Source organism: Tetrao urogallus (genome assembly GCF_951394365.1).
Source record: "Tetrao urogallus genome assembly, chromosome: 1".
NCBI classification, from domain to species: Eukaryota; Metazoa; Chordata; class Aves; order Galliformes; family Phasianidae; genus Tetrao; species Tetrao urogallus.
This window is the reverse complement of record NC_136813.1, coordinates 96,984,083-97,005,065: the sequence shown is the minus strand read 5'-3', so window position 1 is coordinate 97,005,065 and position 20,983 is coordinate 96,984,083. Positions and strand designations below refer to the sequence as shown.

Genomic DNA, 20,983 nt, shown 5'->3' with positions numbered 1-20,983 from the left:
TACAATATACAAATTGGCAGTGCGTGAGGAATTCAGATGGCTACACTCTCTAGAAGATGACAAACACAAAGAGCTTGATTCAGACTGACACGACAGTGCTTTTGTTCATCCAGGATAAAATGTAAGACAGCCTCTTCAGAGACCATTTTGGAGAAGAATAGCATTAAAAGGCTTTAATACTAACAGGAATTAGGTTAGTACTTTTCTAAGTAGGATGTGAATGCATCCAGTTTTTTATTATGATGGTACATCAATGCAAATATTTTCTGTACAAATCTCAGCAAAACCCATCTGAAAAAAGAGACAATACGATTAATCAATCTTTTAAAAATAAATATATACAGTATTTACATTTTGGAGAGTTCCACAGCTTAATATTTAGACAATGTATCGCTATCCAAAACAATTCCCTATCATTATACAAAACGCATTTGCTGTACAAATATATATAAATATATATGCATGAACTTTTTCAGTGAAATGTCGGTGGATTCGTTGAAAAGCATGAGATACTGTTATTATCAGCTAAGATTTAGTTCTCAAATGTCCGCATATTAAGCAGTCTAGAGCATTATATATCAGACAGAAGTAGATTTTCAGTGTTGAGAAATATTTTGTGTTCTGCTTCTGTACCAGCAAATCAACTTCACTTATCTGATTGTCTTTTCTGAGCATCTGCAGAAACAGCTTAACAGAATCAGTTTGACTCAGTGATTGTTATTGACTGCACCATGTCAGACAGGGTTTCTGGGTCTACTTCTTCTTTACCATTATCTGAATTTTCTGATGAGATGTAACAGCCGGAATCTCTTGGGCAGTCATTTAACTGTGATTTGTCAAAACTGTGCTGAGGGCTTAAGCTCTGTGTCTCCTGACCACCCTCGCTTATCTGCTCTTGTTCATCTGGAAAGAACAAAATAAGAAAGAAAGAAGCGTCAGAATAAGTATCCTGTAAAACAGTTTGAGACAGCAATGTGGCTGATCTTGAAGAACCGTAGAAACAGAGTTAGTTGTATACACACACTAGATCGATATCTTCTGTCTACTGGAAACAGAAAACAGCATCAAAGAACTAAAAATGTGATGACACAAGCACCTAAGTTGCTGTTGAGGTTGGCTTTGATCCTGTGCTATGCTGCTCAGATGTGAATGCCTGAGGCTTTGCCTGCATCCTTCAGGCTGTGCCCAGGTGCGCCAGTCACCATGCACAGTCTGAAGGTGTGCGGCAATTGGATCTTCAAAAGCGCTTGACTTCTCAATAGGAATGGATGGCTGATAGGAACTTCCTAGAAATTTCGTTTTTGGTGTCCAAAAAGATATTTTCCGAAACACAAAGTCCTCAGAGAAATCCAAGATACTTAATTCTTGCTGCATGTTTTTCGAACACTGTCCCAAAACTAAGTAGAAGCAGATAAACTTGCAAATAATTTGTCCTTGTTTAACTGCTGCATGTCTAATCTGCTCAGACACAACAATCTGCACCTCAGGAAGAGCTCAGTGAGCCGGCATTTTGTGGACAGGATATCCCTGTGCATCATGTATCAAATATATCTCGCGGTTAAAATTCACGCTCATATCTTCTGTAAAACACGTGATGTTCAGTCACAGTAAATTTCTTCAGAAAACAAGCTATAAAATGTTACATCTCTCTCTCCCATTCTCTTTCATTCCCTATGGCTCTCCTGTAACTGTGTTTTTATTTCAAGCTGTGTCTTACTTTCCAATCAAAGAAAGAGAACCAGGTAATACAGGAATAGGTTGCTTCACCTCAGATTTCAAGCCTCAAGAAAATGGTACCTTTTTTATTTGGGAAAAAAAAAAAAAAGGTCTTTTATTTCAGCCAACTTGTTCCTTCATGGCTATGCAGTTAGTTTTGAATCTTTGGTCAAATTTAAGTTGTTTCAATTCAAGTGCAGGCAGTACGGAAGTCCTAGCTCAGGAAGGATTTTATCCCTCCTGAAAATCTTGATCTAGTTTAGTTCCAGGATAACAGCCTAAAATTATTACATTTCTGAAAGGAAAGTGTCTAAACATTCGTTTAAACTGTTAGTAATTACAACATGAGAAGGGTTTTCACTGTGATTTGTTTGTTTTAAATATTACGTAATTAAGAATAAATTAGAAATTAAAAAAAATTAAAACCTGCTCTGAAAACGTTGAAATGGAATAGATGGGGCCTTTCTTTGTCGTGTCAACGAGATCCCAGAGAAATCATTTTACAAGGCATTCTGATATATTTGAGAACACTTAGCAGGTCCTCATGAACCTACTCTGGTAGATTTGTTAGGACTTATCAATTCTATTTAATATTTTCTACATTTTAATTACCTAATTAAGTTAATAAACTAACCCAAATTTTGAAGAAGAGAATGCAAAGTCTCAATGTAGTCATTTTTGCATTAAGTCTGAGGTTACAGCATAGCCTTACGTATTTTAAAAAATGATTTCTGATTGCTTTAAATATTTTCCAAGGAATAAAAGTCCTACTTTCTCCCCACATAAATTAATGGTTAATTGCACTTGCACGTACAAGTACACATTTCAGCAAATTCAATAGATGTCTGTAACTATTTGATCTCCTTCTCACCGTAGGGACCGTAGCCCACCACATCAAATGCTACCTATCTTTGTAGGGAAAATACGTGATGAGATAGGCCCTGACCGATTTCTGATTTAAGTCAGAAAAGAATTACAAAATGAATTACACCACTGAAGGTATTACTGCTGCTGCTATTAGTAGTAACACCAACAGTTTAGCACAAACAACAGCAGATGCCCCACTAAAGCCCTTCTAAACTGTGTCATTAGCCCCTTGCTCCCATTCCACCAGTGCCAATAGGTCCCAGGCCGCGGTCGCCGTGGGCTGACAGAGCTCAGGTGGTGGCTGCAGGCAGGGCTCCCCTTCCCCCTGCTGTAATCCCTGATCATCCCTAATGCTGCTTGCTAGGACTTTTATCAGCTTCTGGGGCATCATCTGCTGCCCTGGAAAGCAGTGACCTAAAAAGAGTTAATCCTGTTTACATTTTCAAGGTCAAAGTGGAATCTCCATTCACTTTGTTTGTTTTGCAGTGGAAAAGAACACCAAGTAACTCGTCTGCTGCTGTCAGTATATTAGTAGCCTGCAAGGAGCTGCAATCATCTAAGTAGTTTCCTACATGAAGAACAGACTCTGTCTTATTTTTTAGCAATGCTTTTCCTTCTGCATTCCAGGGAAAAAGACAGAGGCTTCATATGGAACTTAGATTTTTTAAAATCTAAGTTTAAATAATATTCAGGAGAATGTATATTTAAGAAACATGCAGGCATGTAAAACTTCTGTCTCCTCCCAAAATACTATCAGATTTTTTTTTTAACATCAAAAACTAAAAACCAAAAATGTTCAGGTGTTTGAGAAAGTGAAAATGTTGTATTTTTGCTTTTCATTACACACAGAAAATGTTGAAGAAAAAGAACATATTTCAGAAGAAAGGACTGAAATCACTCTTCAGCTTTTTTCTTGGCTTTTCATTCTTTTAATGACTGGACTTAAATATAGCATAGCAACTGCTAAACAACTAAAAAGGATACTGAGTATTATAAATATGTGTAGCGTACAGCTTTAGGTGTTCTGAGAAAAACAGCTGCTTTTGGCTTCTACATCCAGTTCTATTTAACTCCTTTCCCTAGCAAATACGTGCTCAAGTCCCACACTAGTAAAGGTAAGTTTACTGTCTTAATCATTTGGACATCAGAAAAAAGATATAACGCACAGGAAACAGGAATTGATAAAATTAAACTGCCGTTAAAAGCTGCAGAATCATCAGAAACCACTACCTTATCAACAAATGGAAGCCCTGGTATTTTTCTACAGTAAAGCAGTTTCATAGAAGATAAGTAGCTTTCAGTCACTGTTATCAATGATATTTTACAAAAGTGTCCAAAATATGCATCATTTTGATACGTATTTTCTAATACTGCTTCTGACTGCAGGATTATATGCAGACTCATGAAAAAAATGTTAGGGCTCTAGACTTGACAATGAATACGTGACACTTGTGTATCTTCCTTGCTATTCAGATTTTGGAAATTAACATCTACTATCCAGTGGCACAGCAGCGTATGACGACAATTTCCCTTTTCCTTCATCAGCTTTTCCCACTTCTTAAAATCAGGTTAGAGTCCTGGTTCTGAAAGCACTTTAAGCTTAGGAGTAAGTCAATGCTGCTCAAGAATATATTGAGGTCACACTAACTCCAGTGCCATTATTATGTCAGTTTAAACCAGATGAGTGGTGGGAGGCTTAGATTTTGTCTTGGAGAAATAAGAAGGTCAGCCTGCATTAAGCTGTATTTCATGGCCATGCCCTCTGAGAGTTTGCATTTATGAGCTTAGCCCAGAAGGTGAAAGGGGCTATGAGCATGATACTTTAGGTTGAGTTGCTTTCCTGGATGGTGCAGTAGTGACCTATTGAGCAGCACAACAGAATAACTAGAATGATACATTTCATTAAGGCAGAAGTTAGACCTCCTAGTGAGGTATGAAGAACACATACCAACCTGCAATGCCTGTGACACTGAGACCACTTGATGTTAGGATGAAACAAAAACTAATAAAGCACCAAACTCAGAAAGGATCGTTTTAAAGTAGTAAGTGTACCTGAAGGAAAGAAATGTGAAGTGGGACCGTATACACATGCAATACTTCAGAGAATCAAGGGAATAAACTTTTGGTGGGTAATTACGGACAAACAAGGTGAAAAGAACCACCTCGTGAAGTCAATGTCACATCCCGGAGTTGGATTTTATGACTTTTGGGGGTTCCTTCCAACAGGCTACTCTATGACTTTGTGATTTATGATGATTCTCTGCTTTCAGTAGCAGAGGTTGCTCTGGCATCAGTTGGCCCTTCTCTTCCCACTGGCAAAGATTCTGCAGCATTCAGAGTACAAGAGGGAGGGATACTGAACTGATATGAGGGGAGAGCCTATGGTGGAAACAGAGGTGAGAAGCTTCTTTTTCTCTAAATTCAGGAATCAAACAGACATGTCTGGAAAAAGGGGAAAAACACTAATATTCATACAAGGCTGCTTTTCCTGGGAAAATCTAAGGTCTTCGTGTAAGGAAAGCAGCTGAGAACTGAATGTTGTGTTACCAGCTAACTTGCTGTTCAAATACAATAAATAAGAAACAATTCTTATATGACACTGGCAGCGGGATCTGGAGTATGATCAGAGACTTAAAATTGAAAAGGATAATATGGAGGTGGATTTGGGGAGATAAGAGTAAAATAATTATCCCCAAGATTGCATGTACATATCTTTTTTTTTTCTTTCTATATATGAACTGCATGCATATATCCAAAGGAATCAAGTCTATTTTACACACACAGAAATGTGCGTCTTGGGAAGCAGTCAAGAAAAAAAAAAGTTGCAAACTTCTTTTATTACTTTATTCATTAACCATTCAGCAACTGCTTCACTTTAAAAATAGCATCCTACAAAAGCACAGACATCCATCTCCTGTCTAGAAGCCATCTGGGAGAAGAATGAAAAGCTATTAAGAAATACTTTATGAAAAAGAACTTTTTTTTTTCTTCTCCAGACATGAATTCATGGAAGCCAACCACTTTGTGCCAAATATATAAGTCTGATCAACTTATGGCAGATCTAAAAAGAGATCTGTGGGGGTGGGGGAAGGTCAAGAGGAGCTCAAAAGACCTTGCAGTTTTACAGTAATCTTGCTATATGACATACTTGAAGATGGTAAATTTGGTTCTTGTCTCATAGGAAAGGTAAAAAGCAGGCAGTGCAGTATCAGGAAGAAAAAAACTGTTTTAAAAACACACAGAGTAGTAGCATTTTCTAAATAAAAGTTAGTTTTTAACTCCTGTTGTGAGATGAGCAAACTTATTACTCTCAAATTCATTTGGATCTAAACCAAATGTAAGATGAAAAATTCTTACTGCCCAGAATACTGTGTTTTGAACAGTCTTAAGAAGCACATAATATGGAAACTATTTGTGCAAGTACTGTTGCTGGAAAACACAGTAACTTTATTCTGCAATATGAATTCTACAGTTCCAAGCATACAACATAAGGAAACTACTTAGTATAACATACAATAAATGTCAAGAGAAAAAAAAAAAAGACAAAAAAGGAAAAAAAAAATGAATAGGCCTGTAAAAACAACTGTCTATTTTCACTACATCAGGTATTGCATTGAAGAAATACTAAATCATGTTTGATTACATTTATAGTAGAATCAGGAAAAATGAGGCTACCTTCCTCCATAGTTAGCCTTTATGAATAGTAATAGAGTCACAAAAACTCATAAACCTTGCATTTCAAATCTGGAGCGTACCTTCATGGATGAGACTCCATCCATGAATTAAACACATGCTTCATGGAAGCATAGATATAGTCCAAAGACATGGAACTGTTCCAAGCTCTGTGAGAAAGATGGGATTAGGATAGTAAATATAATCTATGACCTTAGAATTATTATTATTTTCTTAAACAAAGCTCATTAGAAAAATAAACTTTTGCCTGGAAAAGTGCAGAACTTCTATCCAGAACACTCTAGGCCAGTAAACAGATTACCTTGTAGCTATGGGTAATTATGCTGCTCACTTCTAAGCAGTGCAGAAAATCAATTTTAATTAAGAAATCATTTATGCTGGACTCAGTCATGCCCATTTAGGAAAAAAAATATTGACCTAGGAAAGTTCAGTTCAGATGCAGAATTCACTTTCACAGTAACACTCAGCTCTTTCAACTCAATTTTCCAATTGGACTGACAGAAGCACAAAGAGGTCAAATGATTTGGACAAGGTCAGACACATGCTGAGCTTTTGCCCAAGATCATCTTGACTCTCCATCTTTCATTATAACTACCTGACAGATGGCTTCCATCAACTTTAGTCTTTAATATCTTCTTTTTTTAGAGCAAGCTGTTAAATGTTGTTGTTGTTTGTTTGCTTGCTGGAGAAAAGTGACTTAATCCCATGCTCCCAATTTGTAAGAACTCTATTTTGATAACTAAGGTAAATTTGCTAATGTTCAATGTACAGGATACATAAGGACGTTCTAAAATGTGCTCCTTGCATGAGTGTATGTAGAATATTAAATGGTTAGGACATTTTCAAAAGAGGAAAACCTTGGTGTCATCTTTTAAAAATGCAACATCACTGCTTGCAATACTTTTTGCTCTACAGGGAGTATAAATAGTAAACCACATCCTCAGAGTCCCAGAATAGTTTGACACTTTGGTTGTCTGTTAAAAATCATATGTTTTGTTTTTGTTTTTCACACTGATACAGAATTCACAAATGAGCATTTTTCTGTAATTCTTTTTGTTAAATACTGATATAGAAACACCTGCAGTAAAAGGTGCAGAAAATGTGGTAAAGCTGTAACTAACGAGAATTACATAATATTCAAGGGCAAACTAAGGAAATTAATGTATTTTTACATGATTTCCAGCTCAACCTCTCCAACACAATACTTGGGAAATTTAACCTTTTCTTTCCCACATTCATTCTATCAGAGCCTCTATGTAGACAGACCTTCAAGAGTTCTCTTCTAGCCACACGTCTCACAAAGCTATAGACCAGAAAGTAGTACTGATCCTGCTGGGCAAAGAACACCATTTAAATGCTTCTCAAATGTTTTTTCAAGAAAGACATATTTCTGTGGATGCTGAAATATGACGTAGAAATGGGGAACAGAAAGACCCCAATGTAGAATGAAAAACAAGGTCAGCAAAGAAACCAAGAAAATTAGAGAAAATCTATGAGGGAAGTTGAATGGATGAGGCAGCCAGAAGTATTCTTAGAAATTCAGAAAGATTAATGTACAGAAGAATTTGAATATATCTGTGTCTTCAGGTATGTACACATGTATTGCACATGTTCTGGAGTGAGAAATGGAAAGCCACCAATACTGAGGGCAGAAAAACCAAGCAGTAAACAAGAACTAATATTAAAACATCCCAGGAAGGAAAGGTATCCTTTTTTCTCTTTTAGATGCTTCTCAGTTGAGAAGAACATCGGATAAAAGAACTGCTCATGATGGAGGTGAGTATGCACAAAGATTAAGAAAACATCTTTTTTGGCTGAGTATCTAGTTAAGCTGAAGTTTCTAGCCATTGTCATAAATTCTTTATTGTACTTATTCTTAAGTACTAAACTCAGAGTTTGGAAAGTTTGATTTTCTGCAGTTGCAGAGATCTTTTGACTTTGGGGAAATCATTTAACCTCTCTTGGGTTTGGTTTCCCCGTTAGAAAAAGAATTGCTTTCAAGCAGCAGTTGCTGTCAACCTTTAGATTAGGACCTATCAATGGAAAATCTTAAATCATTTATGTGTTACTAGGATAGCAATCATGTATATATCTAGAAGAGATGTAGTTATCCATCAGGACAAATAAGGAAGCTATTCAACTCGATTTTTCACATTTAAAAGAAAAATCATTAAATAGATCAATGTGAGAATCACTATTTCTTTGTCTTTCTTCAGATAAAATGGGCACATGACTCTTAATGCTTAAACACTTACTGTCATTGTCCTGTAGATTTTCAATTGCTGATAACAATCTTGCCCTGTCCTCTGGGTTTGAAATATTCAATTCAATCAGGTGACTCTCGTGTAGATCTTTTAAATCCTCAAGAGTTTCATAGCCATTTAGCAAGAGAGTTGAGGTGTATTCCTACAAAAAGAAATGAGCAAATCCATCACTTAAACAAGCACTATGTTTAGTAGATGAATAGGCACAATTTTTCTTTTCCTCTTCATCAGGTTGAAATGGGCTCTACTTTTCAGCCAGTTGAAAATGTCTTTCGAACAAAATTAGAGATTGAGAGTGAGAGGACAGAGGCAGAGATGTCTTGAGGTCCTCTTGACCATCCTTCACCTGCATCTGAGTTATCTACCAGAGCCTGGCAGCAGATTGGATCAAGATAGGGTCTGGACCTAGGGAGCCACTGAGGGAGAAAGGCACAACAAGAGCATAGTGCAAAAAAAACTACTACTCCCACAGTTCATGCAAAATTGGAAACTTAAATTCTAAACATTAGCAGCTGAGTTGCACTGCAGTTCTGCCCAAGATTTCCACATAGTCACAGGTCTCCTGCCCTAAGGCACACAGTCACAGGCAAGTTAACGATGATTTAGCAAGTCACCATTGTGTCTCTCTGCATGGAGTATTTTAGCTTCACAAAATCTTGTGATAAAATGTAGTTATATATGCCACATATCAGAGACAAAGCTTCTTTGCATGGCTGCCTGAAAAACTGCTGAAATCCGCCATTCCCATTCTACTTCTGCCTTTAAATTACATCCAACCCAAGCGCACAGAAATTAAAGATTTCAGATACAAGAGGGCAATGTTTGCTGACCTGCAGATGGACACGTTCCAAGAGTTCTTGCAGTGTTTTAGGCTTGTTCCTTTTGCTTCCTCTATGCGGTTTTATCTTCCTGGGTGCAGTTTCCTCTTCCATAATAATATCCACATAAATGAACTTAAAGTTTCCTACTTTGTTGTTCAGCATGCCTGTCCATATCCCCATGGGCGTTTTACAGATGATATCTATAATGTCTCCTTTCTAGAACAACAGAAATAAACACACCACTGCTTAACTCCTGGTTTATGTGACATTTCCTCTGTAGACCAAAATGCACACAGGCAGCACAGAATCTTAACTAGGCATTGTGAAGTAGCTTTTTAAAATTATCTGCATGTGGTTTATTTGCTTTTATAAAATCCCAGCAAAGTGTTACAGGAAATAGAGCTAGTCCTTATCTCCAGAGCTCTGTGAAGGAGAAGAGAGCATAAGCAACACCTTTCAACCTTTTGTGCTCCACTTTGTCCCTGAAAAGGCATAGCATTGCATCCAGAAAGCAACTTTTGTCACCAATAATGGGCATAGCTTTGGCAAAAAGCAGGGGAGCACAGTGAGGTTACTTTCCAAATGCTTTACGCAGTTACTCACCTAGTTCTTTAACCCTAATCCACTTATGCAATTATCTTAATATCCATTGTCCCAGGGATCTTCTAAAACTAATAGCTGAAGTAGATGAAAGATGGACTCTTACCCATTTTTTGGTAAGAAACACCAGCTACTTTTCTCAAAGGCAATAAAGAACATTTAACTCTCTAAATATCTTAATATCTTCATGAGAATGCTTCCCAAAGGACTGAAAATGAGTGAGAAAATAAGGAAAATACCTCAGCAGACAGACCTAAAAACTTCAGTTCTCCAAGTTTGTTCATGCGCTCAAAAAGGCAAGGGAAAAAGATGAGTAACAATATAGCAACTTCAGAAAGGCTTGTTCCTAAAAGTGTTCACACCAAGATGTGGGAATTGGATTGTCCTGAAAGAAAGGCCATGGGCATGTGTGGAAGTGGAGGGCATGTGGTGAAAACTGCAATTATTCACTGAGCAATTGTTGTAATATAGGCCTGAGAGGAAAAGAAGAAGACTGCAGTGAGATATGAATGAGGATCTGGATGAGAAGAGGCTATGAAGAAGAGAAAAAGATGTTGAAGTGTGGATGCAGTCTTGGTAGGAAGGTGTTTACAGAGAGAAAAGAAAGTTGTTCAGATTACATAGCTGTGCACAGTTTGAACAATAATATTACTGATCATATCTGTGCACGGATGAAGAAGAAAAAAGCTGGATCTTCTTAGTACTGTTCATGTATCTGGATCTCCTTTTTCTCACTCCCTCATTCTGGACACCTCTGCCATGATATCAGAGGCAGAGATAATCCATAATTCAAAAGTATGCTTAAATGAAGGCCTAGCGGAAAGATGGGCTGTCTGCATTAAAATCAGTGAGTACCACCATGAGACGTCCCAGCTGGGGAAGAAACTTCACATCCCATGAGACTCATGCTTTTCTTCCTCCAGATCTCCTAGTGTGTAGGGAGCAACATGAATTTTACCCAAGGAAAGCCATGGTGAGGTGCCTGCTGAACCTATGCCTTAAAAACGTGCAGTCAGAACTAAGTCATTATAGAAGCTCAGCAGAAGCAGATCTGTTCTGCTTTTAGAGTGGTACGTGTGTTTACCAGTTAAAAATGTTTTTGTTAACGTGTTCTCAGACATAAAACGTGCATCTCTGATGTTCTCACCAGAAAAGGAGAAATCCTGATGGTTGTCTTACCTTAATTTTCAGAGAGTCCGTGTCATAAGGACTTGGTGTGAAGTCAGTGTGCACTTTGGCTCGGCCGCAGAATGGCCCACTGTAAGGGACTTCATCATCAAACCGGAGGCTATCCCTGTTGCTTGTTCCATCAGAGCAGCTGGTCACCCCACCTTAAAGAGATTCAAGTGGAAATTGAGATCTCCTGCACTAACTGTGCAGACATTCCATTCTGTATGGCAGCAGAGAGGGAGGTTTTCAAAGGCACAGAATTAAAAAGAACATACTTCACATGGTTTTGACACATTCCAGGAAAAATACATGCAAAAAACCATACTGTAAGGGACTAGTTGGAGATCATTCATTAACATCTTCCATCCAATAATCTTCTTCTGGTGATGATACTAACAGATTACACATTTTACACACAGAGACTTTTAAAAATATCACTCTGCAGATAAATATCATGTACTGTAAATTTGCAATTTAGGGAATTAATTCTGCTGAACTTTTCCTGTTTATTGAGAGGAATGAAAACAAGTAGAGTAGAAGTTATTTTATTTCACTACAGAGTGAGCTAAAGCACCAAAGGAACCTGCATTGCAGAGGGAAATTTTAATCTTATAAACATTTCTGCCCGTCATTTTATCCAAGTTGAGCAATAAAATATCAGCATAGTAATTCAAGCAAATTTGAGCAAGCTCTGCAATATCCCATCCAAATATGTTTTTAGATAAGAGCAGCAGTGTGTTGGAAGTAAACTCTCATATACAATTTTCACAAATCACATCATATAAAATGATCATAAAAATGGTTTTGTCTGAAGTGATTGCTTAAGTGTACAGCTCTGTCTCAGGGCCAGATAAAAGACTAAGTGCAAATGGTTGGGACTGCAACTCAGGGCTCACATGAAGCCTGCAGCGATGGCATAGCAATGTCACCATGGACTGCTGTAACTTGCTGCCCAATGACTGTCCACATTTGAGCAATGGATAGACTGGTGGAGGTAAACTCCACTTCTCACCAGAAGTTCCAACAGCTCTGTTGGGGCACAGGATTTAGTGGATTTGCAGAGAAGCAGATTGTGTCAACATCATGATCTGAAGCCACCAGCTCAGGCTCTCATCACTCTTCAACTCAGACAATTTCTCACATTGTCTGTCTCACATCTTCAGAGTGAAGAATGAACTCGTAGACACTACTGTTAGAGAAAATGCTTCTGTGGCTACACTCAGGATTTGTAACTCTGTGGGTGCCAGCACTCCAGCAGTGCTATCCCTCACAAACATTCCTGGCATATATACCTGTATCATTCCCTATAATATATTCCATGTAGTTAAAAAAAATAAATAATAATAATATCTCCACTCTTAAAAACACTCAGTTTATTTCAGGAATTTCTTCCTTACCCATTTGATCAGATTATACTTTTGTCTGCCAGGCTGAAGAGTGCACTAGTATCACATTTTTAATCACTGGCTCTGATACCTCAGAATTCAGAAATAACCATATTGAAGCTGTGACTGACTAAGAAGTCTGGATATCTTGTACTTACTGGATGAGCTCTGGCCACTGTTTAGACTATAGAGACTTTCCATAGAGTCACTGGCTTTCAGGGAGACCTTCTCAGTGTGTATTCCACCACCAGGATCACTGTCATCTTTTCCTTCTTCATTCTTTAACAAAAAGAATCAGTTGTTAACCACCAAGAGATGTATTTTAGAAAATTTTATTTTACTTTTCAATCGTCACTGCACTTGAGGATTTAATCATCATTACATTTTATTAAGAACCATTTTATTAAGTTGATGTCTGGATATCTATCCAGTACCGATCTATCCAGAATCAAGGATGCCCAGTACCAGCACTTGTCTCTTCTCTACCCCATTCAATTTCATTTCTGTTCAAGTAATTCTCCATCTCAGCAGATGCAATATATGACAGCAGCACAAAGGCTTATAATGAGTAATTTACAGGTAGACAGATAAGATGGTTTTTTCTAATTGTCTCTGAAGAAGAAGTATAAAGATTAATTCTGTAAGCTCATAATGAAGGGCAAGCTGAGACATCTATGGATTGTGTTGAACTTCTGAAAATCGTGCGCACTTAGAGGTGTGCTGGCACCTGAGCAAGGGCATTTCAGAGACAGTTTGCACGCACATACAGCATCAGTGCTTTGCACCATGCTCCCTACCTTGCTCAACCTATACACTTGCCTCAAAACCCAGGGCATTCCAGAATTAACAGATGCGTGTTTCTCTTACAAAATCTAATGATGTATGAAATTGGTCCCCGGAGTTCGTAACATTAAATCACGCTTCAGAAATCACAGCTTATACACTTAAGGAATTTAAAACAAGGTCTGTTTTTCAATCGCAGCTGAGTTAGGGATGATGTAACAGCTAAGTGAAATAATAATGAGCTTTCAAAAGTAGGACGTTCTTTCGCAGATTGCATCACATTGTCAACATGCGTAATATCTTCACGCAACTGAAAGATCATGCAGTACTTAAAATGTTACATCATACTCGAAACATGTTAATCATTCATCAGTTCACTGGTGGAGTCCATTTGCATGGAGTCAAGCAGGTATGAAGAAGAGACAGGTGCAGGTATATACAAGGCATAGCACTAAAATGAAAGACTAATGGTTTTCAGCAAGGGCAGTGTTTGTTACACCAATCATCGGCACAAGCCATCGATTAATCAGTGGACCAGTATTGATTGCCACCGTCTACTGCAGGAATGAAGATCACAGTAGATGTGTGTCCGGCCATACAATTCATTGAATTCCTGTCATGTGAATAGTTGCTGTAAATGCCCACAAGTTAAATGTCACAATTCTAATTTTTCTTTTCTATACTATAAAATTCATGCACTGCACCCTGCAGAATTTTAGAAAACAAACAAACAAACAAACAAAAACAACTAAGCAAATGAATTGTGAACCCTCGTCTTTGACCTCTAAAACTGCCTAACAATATCCTGTTCAACACTTTGTATTTTTCAATTTCTGAAGTTTTTTGCTTGCTTTCCCTTGTTATTTGATGTTGACACGTGTATGAGATAGGATACAGATCAGCTAGATTTTTTGGGGACACTTCATTTTTCCTTATGTGCTTCAAAATTCAGAACTGAAAGACACAAGATATGTGTGAAATAGACAATGTTTTTATGTTTAATGAAGATAGCTTCACTTGGATTAAATAAGGAAAAAGCAGATAAGTCAAATGAGTTGTCATGCTGTAGGATGCTGGCTGACCTCTATAAAATGGACTTTGGAAAAAAAAAACAAAACTGTATTTGAAGATTAATTCTCCTAATGAAATGTTTTGTACAGGTTGAGTATCAGACTGACAACTAAGTTCATCCAGTATTTCCCTGTTTCCATATTAAGAGATTTTTTTTGTGCTTACACAAATGTTCCATGATGACAAAGCAAAATTCAATGATATAAAAATCCTTTGTCTAACTTGATTCTTACCATGTGATGCTGTAATGGTATCTGTGCATGTGTTTGTACATGAGCATGCATGGGGAAGGAAAGCTATATACTAAAAGCTATTTTAATTCAATACTTGTAACAATGTTTTCATGGAGTCTCATGACTGATAGCTGCCTGAAGCATAAAAAAGTAAAATCCACATAACATTTTCATTTTGTGTGTATTATTGAGGATTCTTAAGCTGTAATTACCATCTCCTCAGAGAGTGCCTTGATGTACTTTTTACCCATCTTTTTCTTCATGGTAAGGGAAATGGCTCTCATCTTCTTTCCCAAGCTTCTTCCATTATACGCTGCTTTGGTTTGTGCTGCATCTCCAATATCACTTACAGTCTCCAACTCAGACACCTGATTTGAAGTAAAAATGTATGCAATATACCATGAAAATTAAATTTGGCACAGAAAAACAAGAATGACAGAAAAAATTTAAGGACACCAATGCAATTAAGATGACAAAAGTCAATCACAGCCATTTTACTGGGGAATACTAAAACAAGTTTGCAGCATACCACTGTACTGTGAATGTCAGAAAGAAAATACATTTTATGCTAGGAAATGTTGTTTCCTTTTGCTTATTGTCTTTCATCCAAACAATTGTGGGGATTTATGCAGGTTGATTAAAACAAAAATGACACATTTGTGGGCTGCATCCAGGTTAATTTGGGAATACACCAGACTGAAAAGCACTTTTGCCTTTTTGAAAAGTTGCTTCTGATATTCACATTGAATCAGCAATGTTAAAATGTGATTCTCAGGCTCATTTTGTCAAGAACTCAATCATCCAGACAGACCTAGGGACACCAGCAAAGTTCTCCCAGTGTAAAATTCACACAGTGGTTACCCAAAGTTTTTGTACAGTTTTCATGGGGGGGGGGGAAAGAGAACTGAAGAAAGCAAAATTTTGTTTGATACAGACCTCAGCTGAATCATCTGTCTTTGATACTGAGTGATATCTGAAACGGTCAAAGCTTCCAAAACTACTGGTGCGCTGTAAAGAAAAGAAGACAAACCTCGACTCACTGTTGGTGATTTGCTCTGTTATGAAGACTTAAATATTACCTCCAAGTCACTGCTAAAAATTCCTCCTAAGTCAGTCAACCATGAGCTGCTACATCCAGCAGAAACAAACTAGGAGGTGACTGCAGGGAAAAGAATTATGTCTTTACTGCTGGAAGCAGAAAAATGAATGAGAGGAACAATACTACTTCAAATATAAATTAGATAATGGGTGCGATTTGCGTTCTTTTTATCCATTCCATATTAATTATACGCAGATATTTATGAGAAGCCTCTGGGTTAGATAGCTGTCTGTGAGCTCAGAAAAAATCCCTACTTGCATAAGTAAAAGAGGAGCCATACAGCTGGTTATGGTGGTGGAAACCATTGTTAAAGTTTATGGTTGTGGCTGGGAAGCACGTCCCATCCAGGCTTCTTTACCAACAGGAATTGGCAAGGACTGCTGAGTAGCAGGAATGTGTTTTGGCCAAAAGACATGTTGTGGGAGAGCAGCAGAATAATCGGGCCACACGCTTTTGTTGCTGATATGTCAGAAGTCCATTTAAGTGTGCCCCTAATAACAGCCAGAATTTACCAACTACACAGTGTTTTAACGGCTTGTTTTTACATCTTCACTAATAGTCAAAGCTAAATCTAGAATGAATCCATTTTTTAAAACTCTTCACTCTTGCATACTAAATGAACAGCTTTTAATGGAGCATCAGATTTCTCAAAGGGGCTTTACTATCCTATAATATGCAATATCATTTCTGTTTATTTCTGAACACTCAAAATGCCTTCTAGGGGTAAAAACTACACAGTAATACACAAACAGACTGTATCTTGAAAGATTTAGTTAAGTGGTTTCAGACTTTCCTGTAAGGAAGGGACCTTTTTGAGCTGACATGCAAGTTACAATTTCAGCTTCTGGCAGCTCTGTGAGTGCCAGCTCTGCCCACAGACACCAAGCTGCTGTTTGCTGCTCTGCCTCCTGACACTCTCTTTTCTGGCAGCAGTTAGTCCTCTGAGGGACTCATGGATAACGCTGTCATACTCCCAATGCCGTGCAGGGTGATGAGCTGGCATTCAGGCTTCACAACTGTGGTCTTAAGGAGGGAGTTCATCCAAATGATACCGGCAACGCAGAGCACACGCGTACCTCCCCTGGGTATTTCCAGCCAGGAAGGACTCCATCTTATTCTGTCCCTGCTCATAAATCACAGGGTTACTAGCCATATTAGCTTCTTTATCGCTTACACACAGTCACTTTTAAACTAAAAATAGTTACCAGAGGGGAAAAACAATAAAACGAAGAAAAGCTATGGGAAGCCAAGTGAGAATATTTTGTCTCTGTTAGAGAGGAAAAAATTTGCCTCCCCTGAAGCACAGCTGAAAGTAAAAAATCCTCACTGTTGCCATTTGAACATAGCAAGGGCAGAGAACCGAGCACAACTAAATAGGAGAGGATCCACATTTTGGGTCCACGTTTCAACCACTGGAGTTTAAGAGAAAAAGAAATAATGCCTTCCATCTCTTTTTTTCATGGTAGGGTTTTTTTTGTTGGTTTTTTTTTTTTTTTCTTCTTCTTCACTAACATTTCTGGGGCCAATTTGACCTGGAAAATATTTCAAGCCAAAGGTTATTTGTAGATGCTGACCCAGATTTGTGAATATTTTTGGACAAATGGCATTTATTATTCACTGGAGTGGAGAAAAAAAAAAAGAAAAAAGGAAAACCACACAGCTCTCCTCTTAATTGATTGCAATTTCCCAAGGAAACTCTGCTAGCTAAACACTGTGGTTTGTTTGTTTGTTTTTACCCCATGAAATTGAAAAGGGCAATTTAGACTGTACACCTTAATTTCATCTAAAATTTCCATGTAGAACTTTACTATTCACTAGATTAACAATATCCTGTGACAAGGGGGTTAGCTCAATAGTATGATATGAAAACACAGCCCCAAGGATTATGGTTCTATTAGACAGGATTAACACCTTTCACTGGCTTGTCAACCCAGCCAAATGTGCCCTGAAGCACGAAGCAAGAGGCTGGGATTCACAGCAATATTGGGGAAGTATAAAATCGTCTCTCTCACACAGTGATCTCTAAACATACACTGACCTTTCTGTTGCATTCAATCACTTGAAGATGTCTAGTAGGAATAACTGTATATTAAAGTGCAGATGTGCTGCAAATACTTTAAAAGGAACAAGAGGAAAAACATTGTTTATTGTTGATCTTACCTATAAACAGCCTGAGCACAGGGAAATCAGTTATTCTTTTTTTGACCCTTGAAACAACCTTATATCCTACACGGGCAGAAGCCTGGGGCTATTTTGTAGAATACTTCAGTGTTGCTTCATCCCTATTAAATATTAATAAGGGTTACGGGATGATTTCCACTCTTCTAGATAATGGTCTCGTTGCACTGGAGAGTACGAAATAGGGCTGCTTCAGCACTTCTCCATACTAACTTTTTCCATTAAGTAATCAATAGCTACCACCTTTTAAAAATGTATTCAACCCCATTATACTGATAACAAAAGGCTGATTTAGAAGCTATGGGCTGCTGGGGAGCAGGACAGTGACTTTCAGTAGTTTCAGTCACTGCATTAATGTCAGGGAACACCAACCCTGTGAAGATACCACCAGGCCTTATTTCCAATTGCAGGGAAGCTTTTAACGTAAATGCAAAGCTACGAGAAAATATGCATTGACTTTTGATACCACTGTTCTGCATCCTATAAGATCAATTGACTTAACTGGCTGGATTCATGGAAGATCTACCAATGGATACATTAAGCAAATACAAATTTGCTCAGTAAAATCTAATGGAGACACGGCCAGGGACCTGGTGAAGGAACATATTTATTTTTCCACACAATGACCAATCAACTAATTTCTAGAAGCCAAAGCTCTAATCCTTATCCTTGTCTCTCTGGTATATTTTGTTAGCATAATGAAAAATGTCACAGGTGTTTCAATATTTCAAATTGGTCTTCTGTCCTTTCCAATGTATTTACTTCTCTGATATCCAGGAACTTTAGATAATAATTTTAAAAGAGGTAAACAGCATCTAATAAGAGGTAAATGGCATCTAATTGCTGTTGATTTTAATTTGGACAGTCTGCAGTTTGTGATCTGTTTTCTCTGCAAATAGTTAATAATTTTCCCCAGAAAACAGTACAGTATACAAATAGAAAAGCAGCAGCAAGAAGAGGTTCTGAGAACCATCTCTTTAAATTATAAAACATTCAAGGCCAGCCAGGATGGGGCTCCGAGCAACCTGATCTAGCTGTAGGTGTCCCTATTCATTGCAGTGGAATTGAACTAGATGACCTTTAAGGGTCCCTTCCAACTCAAACAATTCTGCGATTCTATGATTCTGTGAATGCATCCTTCCACTGTAGAGCAAATCATCACAGAAGTCAGGTAGTTCTTCTCAAAGGACAACCTTCGAACCAAAACTGACAGAAGACATCATGCTAAGTAATCATTATGGGTAATACTCATCTCATATTTTCCTTTGGACAATTTACACTGCTCAGAAATCTGGTTCTCTGCTGTGAGAAATTCTGGCTCGTTATTTTTTGCTTCAAGTCCCACTGAAAATAGAATTTAAGTTCAGCATGATGCAATGGTTTTGTATTGACCCTCTTACATGAATAAGTCTCTTCAGATTCCTGCAACTATTTTCATTTTTAGCTTCCATTCATCCCTAGACTACTCAGAACACGTAAGCTGTAAAGGGGCAAAAGCAGTTGCTGAGAGTAACAGAGACTTCAGCCTGTTGCAAGTTTCCTCACCTGCCTCAAACACCTGTGTTCTTCCCTCTCTGCTCAGAAGGAGACACAGCAGCTCCCAGGAGGACAATCACTTGCTTCTTGGATCAATGAAGATAAGTGGAGCTCAGGATATGATTCAATTCACCTGTTCCCTCATGCTACTAGTCCCTTCAGAATCAGGGGACTATGCTGGGAATGAAATTAAGAGTCATCAACACAGGGGTGAATATAATCACTATGCTACCTCATCTTACTTCTGTCACAGATAATCAACGAAAATTATCTCCTACATTCCCTGAAGGCAAGGATGTAAATTTCTGCTTTCAGGATGTTCTAAAGAAAAAAAAACAAAAAAACAAAAAAACAACACAGTAAAACACAAACCACCATCACGAGCCCTTCTCACTTCTTTACAGAGAATGGGAATTTGCATACAAGATTTAGTAACTCAGAAGTGTAATAAAGAAGTAAAAAAAAAAGACATTATGACCCCTCTACCTCAGACATTTTGCCTATTTACACATTAGTTACACATATAGAACATCTGACCACTAACCAGGCTATTAATATAACTTTATAGTCAACACGAAACATGGCCTAAACCTTGTACTTGGCCAGTCAAAAGCAATAAAAAAGATACAGCTTGTTCCTGCTAACTCAAATAGGGCAATCTACTGAAATGGCATTTTTAACTGGCTTAAAAACGACTCCATAAAAGACTCTGGTTGTTAATGTGATCTGGTATTCTGCTCCTGCAGAGTTGGGGAGCAAAGAGAGCAGAGCAGTTTTAGAGCAAGGCTGCTATCTTGGAACTTCAGAGCAAAAATCCTAATTTTAATGGCAGAAAATGACTGGAAAATAAAAGCTGTATAAAACAACAAATCAATCATACTTAATGCTCTCCCAGCATTTCACATTGGAAGTAAACACCAAGCAGCTGTTTTATCAAGACCTCTGATGGGTACTTGTCCTCTCCAGCCTGCACTGACAGTGCACCATTTGTCAGGGCTTCTACTCAAACACCAGCTCTCCAGTGATATCAGAGGCCGGGTCCTGAGGATGTGGGTATGGGACACAGAGCTGGGGCTGAGCTGCTGTTCATGAGGGTAAACAAGAGTGCAGCAGTTCACAGGGTCAGCTCTGTCCTTGTAAGTTTTCCTTGGGAAGGGGCAAGATGCACGGAGAGGCTGAGCAAAAAAGGAGCGATTTTCACCAGTTCTGCTGGTGAAACTAGTTCGTGAGGGACAAAATGAGGAAGCGATTTAAAAAATGTCGATCGCAGCACTAAGAATGGTCTGTTTGCAGCCAAGTTTTGCAAAATGTGCAAGGGGAAGTGAAGGGGCCTGCATCTTCCTTTAAAAGCACACAGGCCTTGCATGTTAACCAGCAGCACTGCTGCAGAGCGCTCTCAGATCCTATTGAGAAAAGGCACTTCAAGTGCTCTGCTGGCAAGCTGTCCAACCCTGGGAGTGTGCACATGGGTATCTGCAATAATTATGTAATTAAGACTTTATTATTTATATGACATTTAATTAAAAGTGACTTTCAGTGGCACACAAAACCATGAAAAGAAAATGAC

The 20,983-nt window shown here is 38.1% G+C and overlaps 1 protein-coding gene across 1 annotated transcript in view; it reads right to left on the bottom strand.

Moving 5' to 3' along the window:
• Positions 1-697: 697 nt before the first annotated feature.
• Positions 698-20,983, bottom strand: part of SAMSN1 (SAM domain, SH3 domain and nuclear localization signals 1) — a gene marked incomplete at both ends in the record, with an annotated part of 31,067 nt that continues 10,781 nt past the window's right edge. The window contains 7 exons of the mRNA XM_079533633.1: positions 698-903; positions 8,532-8,682; positions 9,371-9,577; positions 11,141-11,292; positions 12,675-12,795; positions 14,816-14,971; positions 15,540-15,611. Coding sequence (XP_079389759.1) covers positions 698-903; positions 8,532-8,682; positions 9,371-9,577; positions 11,141-11,292; positions 12,675-12,795; positions 14,816-14,971; positions 15,540-15,611 — 1,065 coding nt within the window. The remainder of the gene's footprint in view (positions 904-8,531; positions 8,683-9,370; positions 9,578-11,140; positions 11,293-12,674; positions 12,796-14,815; positions 14,972-15,539; positions 15,612-20,983) is intronic.